Consider the following 11,236-nt stretch of genomic DNA (forward strand, 5'->3'; position numbering starts at 1 on the left):
ATGGTGTGATTAACTGTAGGCGTCCATCATGGTTTCCATTTGAGTTTGCTTCAACCTACTTTACCCAAACTTAAAATGTGTTAAAGTGGATGCATCCTAGCAATTTTCATTCTTCCCATTGTTGTCCTAGGCCTACAGAGCTGTGAAATATTCAACTTTGAGTTCTTTAATATTTTCTCCTTATGTAGGTTCTGAGCGTCTGCAAAGCCTGAGTCATTCTTTCTAAAAATTTAATTTTTGTGATCACCTAGTTCAGATTTGAAAAGGGCACAAAAATAAAGACAATGAAAAGTCTGAATCCCACCTCTCTCCCCCAGTTTCTCTGCTTGGAGGAGCTGCTGTTACCAGCTCCTTGCATATCCCTCCAGAGAGATTCTGTACATGTAAAAGGAAATGAGTGTTTCTTCCTTTCTTACACACATGGTGGCATACTGGATATACTAGTAAGCCTGCATCTTGCTTTTATACTTGATAATGTAAGTCACGATTAATCGGTTGATCTCTTTCACTTGGAAGGTCTTAAGGGTTTTAGTACCAGAGGCCTTTATGAACAGGAAACATTAACTGGTGTTTTTGAGGGTTTACTTCATTCAGAATCACCCTGGGAAATAAGTAGGAGAAGTAGGAGGTTGTTAAAATCACCAGCCTCCACTTTCTGAAAAACGGCTCTCACCGACACATTCGGTCTTCACTGGGCAGTGTGAGAGTGAGACATGAGCTCTCACGGTGCTGCCAGTGACGTGCTGGCTGTGGCCTGAAGCAGTGGAGGCGAGCCCAGTGTCTTGCTGCTTTCACCAACTCCTCTCTGTGCTCTGTGCTCAGTGACATTGACCTGGTGGTGTTCGGCAAGTGGGAAAACCTGCCCCTCTGGACCCTGGAGGAAGCTCTTCGGAAGCATAAGGTTGCAGATGAAGACTCGGTGAAAGTTCTGGACAAAGCCACTGTAAGTTCTTCAACACTTCATCCTAAACTCTCCAGTTACTTACGCATGGAACGTGTAAAATTAACTTTTAATTTTGGTGCGCACAGTTGGATTATGGTGCGCACAGAATGATTCCTTCTGTTCATGATCCCAGTGCTTGCACATAAAAAATTGCATGTGTGAGACAAATGAATTGCTCTGGTTATCCATTCCTTTCAAAAATTTAACTCTATTTTATCATATAAAACTGTATAGATTTTTTAATATAAAAAAGTGTAAGTAAAAATATGGATATATAATAAAGTTTTACTTACACAGATATTCTTCTATCATATTTTGTATCTTTGAAGAATTGTCTTAATTGAAATTTTGTAGATCAAGTCATTTTAGCTAATGGAGTGAACATTAAGAATTTTCATGGAAGCTCATTTTAGAAATAAATATGTCTATTTTAGAAGTTTGGATATTTGCATGTCAGGTTTTATTAGAGCAAAACGGGTAGTTTCTTTATTAAAAATTATTAATTTGGAAATCTAGTTCTATATATCAAGTTTGCTGGTCTGAGTTTTCTAATGCGTGGTAGAAGAAGAGCTTTTTTTTCTCTTTTTAAAAGAATTCCTGATACTTCATATAAAAGCATTCCATCATTTTTTCATTTGAGAATAATTATTACATTTTAAGTTCTCTTGTCCGGTTGTTTTTTGGGCTATTTGCAAAACTGACCAAAAATGCCAGTGACTTATTGTGTATGTGACTTAAGAATCTAGCAGTTTTCTTATTGGAAACAGTTTGGTGCTGTGGGCCGACATTCTTAATTCTTGATCTGCTTGTGTTGGAAACTGTTCTCCAAAGTAGATTAATGTCGAGAAAAGTTTTTGTTACTTTGTTTCAAAACTCTCAATCAGTAGAAATTCCAAAATGTACTGCATGACTTTAGATGCTAAATATGCAATATAAGATATCTAGACAGCCAAGTCAACTCTGGTATGGCGTGTTCAGAATACTCAGTGTTTAAAGTCTTCCTGAGAAGGTCAGGATCTCAGCTCTGGTAACTTTCCGTCCTCCGATTTGTCATTTAACTTGTCTGTCTGATGTATTTAAATTTTACCTTTCTTTTCTTTCTAGGTACCTATTATTAAATTAACAGATTCTTTTACCGAAGTGAAAGTAGATATCAGCTTTAATGTACAGAATGGCGTCAGAGCAGCTGACCTCATCAAAGATTTTACCAAGGTCAGAGAATTTACAGTGTTTATTCAATGAAACTATTAGAAAATGGAGTTATGTTTTGAAACTTTGTTGTGGTGGTGTTTTGGTGTACTTGGGTAAGCTATCTTTGTATGTGTATTGCTGACAAATGCTTCTTTTCTGTGAGTGGTTTTTACTTTCCTTGTGTCTGCTTGTCATAATCAGTAATTTATAGTGTGGCCTCAGGTAAGAATTAAGGGTTGAAGGAGCCTTTGAAGAACTTCTCTGCCCTAGATCCTTCCTCTTAGGGAGATTCGGGCTGAGTCACTCCACGCAGTTCACTCCTGTCTGCTTCAGTCTCGCAGGAGTTCAGATTAAGACCCTCTCTAGCCAGCCTTTTCTAGGTCTTAATCCCCAAGTCACCTGCACGGTAGGTCCTGCAGATGTCCTTCCCTTATCTTGGAGTGATTTAAGTCTATTTCTGATTGTTCTGTTTTCTTCCCAGAGAATGCACAATTTGTCAACGCTGTCTTCAGCTGGATGCATTGGCTTTTTTCTCCCTAAACTAAAACTCTGCACTGCTTTGGCTTAAATAAAATATCTTCTCTCTCCACTTGATTTTTTTCTTTAGCAGTTCTTTGAGTTCAGAAAAAATTGTAACTCTCATGTGATAAACATTATATTCTCATGTAAATGTGCAGAAAAAGAAAAGAAATATTATCCGTAATCCCATTCTTTTGGAGATACTGGGTGTGTGTACATTTTCTTTTTACCAGAAAAGAAACTTTTTTAAAAATTGAGAATAATACACATGACTTAAAAAAAGAAAAACCTTACTATTATAAAAGGGTAGGAAAAAGTGAGTTTACCTTGTGTGCTTAGATCAGCTACATAGGATTTGCCTTCATCGACTTCTTTGTTTATCCTCTTGAGATTTTTCACAAAAGAAATAGCACACCATATGTATGATGTACTTTTTTTTTAAACTTGCTGTTTCGGAGGATTCATTGGCCACCCTCATCAGGATGGACTATGCCTCTTGCAGGCAGCTCTTCCCCAGTGTTGCTTCCAGCGTCTTCTGCTCTTACAAAAACTGCTTGGTGAACATCCTTCCACGTCTGCATCTTTCTTTACACTAATAAATTGTCTGTAAGAAGATTCCTGGAAATGGAATTTCTGGGTCAGAGGATATATGCAGAGAAAATTCTGTTGGCAGTTTGCCTAATTGTTCTTTAAAGAGACTACATCTATTTCTGAGTTCAACCATAGTGTTTAAAAATGATTATTTCTCCATATTTTTGTTGTTTCTCACGCTCCCTTACTTTGACATGATTTGCACAAGTATAAACGCTTTTTTTCTCAAGGAAGCAGTGCGTGTGCGCTATAAGCGTCAGGAAAAGAATGGCGATGGCGAGTAACTCTGCCGTGCTTAGGCAGGGGCTTCCTTAAGGCTCCCTTCTCCACGTGTGTTGCCAGCTTTGTTCTCGGCGTCCCTACCCCGGGGCCGGGCTTGCGGAGAGGACTTAATGAGAACGACCTTGAGTGAAAGATGGACTCAGGCTGTCCTCCCTGCCTCCGTGGGTGTGCTGGCCCTTGCTTGGGAGGCACAGAAGGTGGGCTGCGTGTTCACCTGCCCTCGCCGAGGACAGCAGGCAGGGTGACCTGCTCTGGGCTCTGCAGGGTCACCTGGAGGGGCTGGTCTGCCTGTGCCGCTCTGCTTACAGAAGTGGTTCTTTAAAATCCTGCGGACTGACTGCGCTGAGAGTTGAGACGTCGTCCCGTACCGTTTATGTTACCTATTTACGATGAGAATTGTTCAGTAAATCATGAGATGCGTGTCACGCGATAGGCATTGCTAGTGTTCTGTCCCGTAGTGAATGCTGGGGTGCTCTCTGTGTTTGGGGTTTTAGATGTGAGGACACAATCCTCAGTTACTTAGAGCTTACTTTTTTATAGTTTGTTTTTAAAGTGTGCAAGTATATAATGTATCTTAACCAAAGTTTGTCATGTAAGGACCAGTTTATACTGAGAGACCATTTAAGCTATTAATGCTTCCAGCTATTACTGATGAAGGAATTCATTGAAAATGTAATTTTCTTTTCCAGAAATATCCTGTATTGCCATACTTGGTTTTAGTATTGAAACAGTTCTTATTACAGAGGGACCTTAATGAAGTATTTACGGGTGGAATTGGTTCTTATAGTCTCTTTTTAATGGCAGTAAGTTTCCTTCAGGTAAGTAAGTTATACCCTGCTAGTGTACGCTAAACATTTTTTGTTAAATAAATCAGCTGGGAATCATTTTGGAAAAAAATTTTACTCAAGCTCTAATTAGAATACTTCCCTTGGTTACTGACAACTTTTCCCTTTAAACTGGATACCTTTTTTATAATTTAGCAATTAAATATTTTAAAATCCCAAGGAAAGAATTTTTTTTAAAATTTCATGTGTTCTAATGTTTTTGAGACTTTCCACTACAAATTTTAACACAGAAAGTATGGTGCAGTTTCCATAGGTATACATAGTAACATAAATGCCAAAAATAAGAATGTCTTTCTAAGCAGTTACTATTCTAAGTGGAGACTTACAATTGAGTCTCAGCTCAGTTGAGACTCGCTGTCTGGGTAAGATGTGTTGGAAGTCTTAATGTCGTCAGTGAGCATATTCATGTGGTACAGCAGTGTTGCCAACTGCCTGACTCTGCTGGTGAGTCAGAATGACTTCCTTGATGTTGGGCCAAGCCGACTCTCTCAACATCCTGGGCAGCTGTGAAATCCAGCCTCGTAAATTATCCCCCACACCCGTGGGCTCCACCTACACCCTTGGGATCCCCCTGCGCCCATGGCGCTTTCGGTTGTCTGTAACAGAAGTACTGTTACAATTAGTCTGCTGTAACTCTGTTACCTGTTGGCTGCTCTGTGAAACCAAAATTATAATAATATTGTTTATAGAAGTTAGAATGTCATTCACTATCCTCACCTTGAATTCAGAAAAAATCCAATGTAAATTTTTTTTTTCTTCTCGTTTTAGTTACATCCCAGGGAAGATGCTTGCATCCCCAATACAAACTATGGTGTTCTCTTAATAGAATTTTTTGAATTATATGGACGACACTTCAATTATTTAAAGACTGGCATCCGGATAAAGGATGGTGGTTCTTATGTGGCCAAAGATGAAGTACAGAAAAATATGCTAGATGGTTACAGGCCATCCATGCTTTATATCGAAGATCCTTTACAACCAGGTATTGAATTTAGGTAAATTTATGGACATTCAAGAAGAGGGCATTGGGAATTCCCTGGCGGTCCAGTGGTTAGGACTTCAAGCTTTCACTGCTGAGCGGGTTCAGTCGCTGGTTGGGAAACAAAGATCCTGCAAGCCACCCAGCTCAGTCCAAAAGAGGCTTAGTCATTATATTGTACTTTAAACTCTCTTCGGATGAAAAATTAAGGATTAACTTGTAATTGTAGTCATTCTTTTTTCCTCAAGATATTTTATAAGCAAACACATGAACGTAAACACACACACCAGAAAAACACGCTGTATGCTTGCACATGAGTGGAGCTGGGGGTAAAATTTATTTGAGTCTTGAAAGCAAAGGAGAACAGGTATTAGCTGTTTGGGTGGGCTTATGCATCTCCAGTTCGATAGCCATTTTCAGTTCTTCTCTCTTTAGTCCTCGCTGCCCCTGAGCCTAACCAGTTGTCAGCCCGGGATGTAAGTGAGGATTCTGAGACACACTACGTGTTTCAGAGTTCGTGAGAAAGAGGGTACCAAGAGACAGTTTATTTTCCTTTTGGACCCTTCTTCCTTCTTTATTTTTGCATAGTGTGCTTTTCCCAGCTTTATGTTGGCTTGAAAGTGAGTGGAAAATTAATTCCTCCTCTGCTTTCATGAAGCTCTGTGTTGCTTGCTTGTATTCTGATTTTTCTGGACAATATTTTTTCCTAGTATAATTGTAAAATATTTAGATTCTGCATTATTGGACGTCAGTAGAAATGCTTTTAGTCATTTGCTTTAATGTGTTGACTTTGAATATACATATATATATAGGCTTCCAGGGTGACGCTAGTGGTAAAGAACCCACCTGCCAATGCAGGAGACTTAAGAGAGCCAGGTTCGATCCCTGGGTCAGGAAGATCCCCTGGAAGAAGGCATGACAACCCACTCTAGTATTCTTGCCTGGAAAATCCTGTGGACAGAGGAGCCTAAAGGGTTACAGTCCACAGGGTCGCAAAGAGTCAGACACAACTGAAGTGACTTAGCACGCATGCACATATTGACTTTGAAAATAAGTAAGAAAAAGAAACTAAAAGATAGAATAGTTTCCTAGGAGCCCTTTTCTGGCTGAATGAACCATCTTATAAACAGTAGTAGTTTATTCATTGAGTAAATGTTCTTTGGAAGGCAACTCTACGTAAAGGACACAAAGGATTTTTTCGGTAAGGTGGTCCTTGCTGTTTAGGAGCCCATTATTTAGTGCAGGAGAGGTTTATAAAGCTAACAGACAGACAAACAAATAGGTGTTTCTAATTGAGTTTTGCTTTTGTTTCACCCTTAGGAGAAAATAGGCAGTTGCTTCTTTTATTTTCATAACTGGGTAAGGGCTAGTCCCTGTTGGGCCAGAAGACATTTAGGCAATTTATATGCCATAATGACACATTTATGCATGATCCACATGTTTAGAGCCTGAGGAGCTGTGGGGCCAACTAGCGGCTCATATTCTGAGGACAGTGATTGGCCTTGCTCTCCCAGAAGAGGGCTCGTGAACTTTTAGTTCATATTAAGCCGCAGTAAATTTTAATATGTTATGTATATATTTCTTTTGAAGGTAATGATGTTGGAAGGAGTTCATATGGGGCCATGCAGGTGAAACAGGCCTTTGATTACGCCTACGTTGTCCTGAGTCATGCTGTATCACCAATAGCAAAGTACTATCCCAACAACGAGACAGAGAGGTAAAAGTTTCACTAAAATCAGCCCATTGGGTCAAAGTTGTTTGCAACTTCTTATCTTCAAATTAATGTACCTTCGTTCTTTTTTTTTCTTTTTTAACACTTGCAGCATATTAGGTAGAATAATTAGAGTAACGGACGAAGTTGCCACATATAGAGATTGGATATCAAAGCAGTGGGGCTTGCAGAATAGGCCCGAGCCTTCGTGCAATGGTAAGAGGTTTTTTCATTGGTCAATTGACTGAGTATTAGAGCCTTTTCTGTGTTATGTGTGCTTAATGGGAAGAAACGTTTTCCAATCTTTTGCCACTCTTTCAGGAAATGGTGTTACCTTGATAGTAGATACTCAGCAGTTAGATAAATGTAATAATAATCTATCTGAAGAAAATGAAGCCCTTGGAAAATGTAGAAGTAAAACTTCGGAATCTGTTAGTAAACACTCTTCAAACTCTTCATCAGGTCCAGTGTCTTCCTCTTCAGCCACACAGTCCAGCTCTAGTGACGTTGTAAGTATGAAGATACGGTTTTCTGCACCTAGCCTTGTAGGGGTTCTGCTGCTGGGATAATTCTGTCTAGAGAGCCATGGCTAACTCATTTTCTTATTTGTTCCTCGGAAATTTTAATAACTTTAATGACTGTACTTTTTCTCAACATTGTGTTAAAATTTTCAAGCATATAACAGAAAGGGAAAGAATTTCAGTGAACATCCGTATACACGTCCCCTAGACTGTCATTAACATTTTACTGGCTTACACAGAGCTATCCATTCACTACTTCATCTTATTCTTGAACACATTTCAAAGCATCACAGATGTTAGGATACTTCCTACAAAGTACTCTCCTGTGCTTGTCATTACCCACAGTTCAATGTTTGCCCAATTTTTTCTTTTGATATAAAATTAACATATAAGGAAATCTTAATTATACATTTAACAAATGCATACACATGTGTAACCCAAAATCCTAACAAGATGTTGACTGTTAACATCTCCCCAGATGTTTCCTAGTCAATCCCCAATCTTACCGTCAGATGTAACCACTGTTATGATTTTTCTAATAACATCAATTAGTTTTGTCCTTCAAAATTTTATAAAAGTGGGATATATATATATATATACTTCCTCAATCACCATTTATAAATGTATAATTTAAGTGGGGTTTTTTTGGGAATGTTTATAATATTGTATAGCCCTCACCACTATCTAATTCCAGGACCTTTCCATTACCCCAAAAGAAACCTTTAGTAGTCCCTAATTTCTTCTCTACCCCCACGCCCTGGAAATCCCTAATCTACTTTCTCTCTTATCCTCATAGAATTTTCTAGTATCAGTTATACCTACATTACTTATCCTTATCAGAGTTACTTTTGAGTTTAAAATTGAAATCTAAAATGGCCTTTATTGACTTTTATAAGTATACATGACAAAAAGTAGCCTCAGTGTGAAAAAGACAGTTTTCTGTTGTTGATGACCCTTTATCATCATGGAGTCATAAATCCTCACATGCGCAATCTGCCTGTGTGCTGTTCTGGTTCCCAGAGCAGAACCTTGGAGGACAGAGTGCTGAGCTGGCTATCACAGACACGGGGCGGAAACAGAGAGGCCATGAGAGGGAGCTCTAGGGACTGAGAGTGTGTGTCTCCGAGCTGCTGGGCAGGGTGCGAGGGCCAGGGTAGACCTGGGGAGAGGAGCAGTCAGGCCCAGGCAGCCCGCAGACGGGTGGGGCTCGGCCTGGCGTCTCTGGGAAGTCCGGTCCACTCGGCGTGTTTTTTGGAGGGAGCACTGAGTTGTCATCGCTCTCAGAGAGTGAATCTTGTAGGGTGATTGTTTTGTATTTGGTTGAAGACATTGAATCACTGGACATAGGCCCTCACTCTTTACCATGCTCGCTCCGCTGTACCATGGTCCCTTTTTGTAAATAAGAATGCAGATAAACTTGGACCTCTGGGAGCTCCTTCAAGGCTGATTAACAGGGTCAGGCGTGGTCAGTGGATTTAACAATGAACAGAAACTCTCTGATAAAATAAGCCACTTTAAACCTTTGGAGGAGAACTTAAGCAGTTAATTTTATAAATTCCTCAGCGTGCTTCCTTTTACTCACAGATGTTCAGATTTAGTCCAGAGAGTGCTTAGCTGAAGTTGTTTTCCTTTCTTAATGTTGAACGTCTAAATCATTACTCTATCACATTATAACTCATGTGACTTGTGTTAGGATTCCGACGCGACACCATGCAAAACCCCGAAACAGCTGCTCTGCCGTCCGTCCACTGGGAACCGGGTAGGGTCGCAGGACGCGTCCGTGGAGTCCTCTCAGACAGGCGGGAAGATGCAGAGCACCCAGACCACTAACACACCCAACAGCACCAACAAGTCCCAGGTGTGTGCAGTTTGTGTTTTCAGTTGTCAGTGTTGAGTGTGGAATATTTAGAGTTCTGTACATGCATGTACATGCACACACGTGTATACACACGCATTATGGCTTTGAAGAAAGCCCTGGTTAAAGAACAAATGTATTTTATTCTAAGAGGTTCCAGAACATGACAGTGCTTCCAGTTACAGGGTGTCCCGATTATCCCATGTAACATAAACCTTTGTGGAAATCTAGCGACTGGTCCTTCTTTATAAGACGTCTGGTCTAGCCAACCACCTTACTACAGATATACAGCATAAAAAATGTGCTTCAGGTTATAAAAAGTTTCAGTTGTACTTGAAGTAAACGCACATGAAATTTTGGCATGACCTCCCTGTCATGTTGCACAGTCTGAGAAGAACATATCCTTTTTTATTTTAAAATCCAGTACCTGGTTGCTTGTGTTGAAATGATCAGATGCAGTCAGCCATGGTCAGCTGATGAGCTTTAGCTTTGACTTTAAAAGGCCACAGAGACACTCTTGTAAGCTTTATAGGTGCCTAAAATTTTATTCATCTTTAGTAATGAATCAAAATGAGGGGAAGAAGCCATTTCATACTGGACTCCGGCCTAAGGCCATCACGCCCTCTCCAGTACATCAGGGACCCTGGGGAAGGCCCCTTGACAGTAGAGATTGACCGTTAAGTCAGTCACCTCATGTCTGACTTAAGTCACAGAAGCCACTTTATCTGTACAGTTTTACACATGTGCACACGTGCACCAAACGCAGACTCACTTAGAAATGGCCGTTGAAATGGCACATGATAGTCGGAAGAGTGGCTAGCCGTGGTGACCCCTGACCTGGCAGCACATCTGCATATCTAATCTAACAGCGCCTTCCAGTAATGCCCTCTATTATGTGATGTATTGATTGATAGGTTCCTTAAGAAAAACTTAAATTCCATGTACTCCATTAAGAAGTGGTCTTACGTTTTTTCATATTTCCATTAAAAAATGATGTAGAAGTTTTTGAGCCCCAGAGAGTTAACCCCTTAGCATGGTTTTCTGCCTGTTAGATAAGTCAGTGTGTTCCTAATTATGAAAGCTCCCAAGGGAGGTCTTTCTTAAAAGCGCTGTGTTGAATCGCAATACTGATGTCCTTCTGACTGCTTTCCTTCTCCGCAGCATGGATCAACAAGGCTCTTTCGTTCTTCCAGCAAAGGCTTCCAAGGTACAACCCAAACAAGCCATGGTTCCTTGATGACAAACAAACAACATCAAGGGAAATCAAATAATCAGTATTACCATGGCAAAAAGAGGAAACACAAGAGGGACGCCCCCCTCTCAGACCTTTGCAGATAGTCGGCGTCGTGCGATGGACTGTCTTCTGTGTGCAATGATCTCACGCGCAGGACAGTTGGATAGGGACTCCTGGGAGACATTCGGGAGCCTTACCCTGTTCAGACGTTGATTTAGCAACTGCGTTTTTTCCCAGCTCGCCACGGAATGGATCATGAAGACTGACAACTGCAAAAACAAAAAGGAAGCAAAAAAGGGGAAAAAAATAAAAGGCTGCTCATTTGATAAGTCATATGCTATAACAGGGTCATTTTAAGATTTAAAGCTTGAATGTAAAATAAATCTATTTCTCATTGGCTTTATGCAGAGTTATAGGGGATAGTATTCAGTGTGGGTAGGGTGATAGAAACAAGAAAATTTCAGAGGATGGGGTGGGGAAGGAAAACACAGGTATCATATAGGAAGTCCAAATTTTAAAGGGGAAAGTGATCTGTGCATGGTTTTTTTTTTAATATTTTTGCATA

General features: G+C 40.2%; 1 protein-coding gene across 7 annotated transcripts in view; it reads left to right on the top strand.

Annotated features, from left to right (window-relative positions):
• Nucleotides 1-10,983, top strand: part of TENT4B (terminal nucleotidyltransferase 4B) — a 67,502-nt gene extending 56,519 nt beyond the window's left edge. For 4 of the 7 annotated variants that reach the window (XM_069549804.1, XM_069549801.1, XM_069549807.1 and 1 more), the window contains 9 exons: nucleotides 823-943; nucleotides 2,048-2,155; nucleotides 4,216-4,344; nucleotides 5,140-5,353; nucleotides 6,941-7,067; nucleotides 7,174-7,277; nucleotides 7,383-7,570; nucleotides 9,276-9,440; nucleotides 10,599-10,983. In XM_069549804.1, the coding sequence (XP_069405905.1) occupies nucleotides 823-943; nucleotides 2,048-2,155; nucleotides 4,216-4,344; nucleotides 5,140-5,353; nucleotides 6,941-7,067; nucleotides 7,174-7,277; nucleotides 7,383-7,570; nucleotides 9,276-9,440; nucleotides 10,599-10,775 (1,333 nt within the window). In that variant the 3' untranslated portion in view covers nucleotides 10,776-10,983. The remainder of the gene's footprint in view (nucleotides 1-822; nucleotides 944-2,047; nucleotides 2,156-4,215; nucleotides 4,345-5,139; nucleotides 5,354-6,940; nucleotides 7,068-7,173; nucleotides 7,278-7,382; nucleotides 7,571-9,275; nucleotides 9,441-10,598) is intronic. The other 3 variants (XM_069549805.1, XM_069549806.1, XM_069549802.1) reach the window with 1 other exon arrangement.
• The last annotated feature ends 253 nt before the right edge of the window (nucleotides 10,984-11,236 follow it).

The sequence above is a fragment of the Ovis canadensis genome, chromosome 14 (assembly GCF_042477335.2).
Source record: "Ovis canadensis isolate MfBH-ARS-UI-01 breed Bighorn chromosome 14, ARS-UI_OviCan_v2, whole genome shotgun sequence".
Classification (NCBI taxonomy): domain Eukaryota; kingdom Metazoa; phylum Chordata; class Mammalia; order Artiodactyla; family Bovidae; genus Ovis; species Ovis canadensis.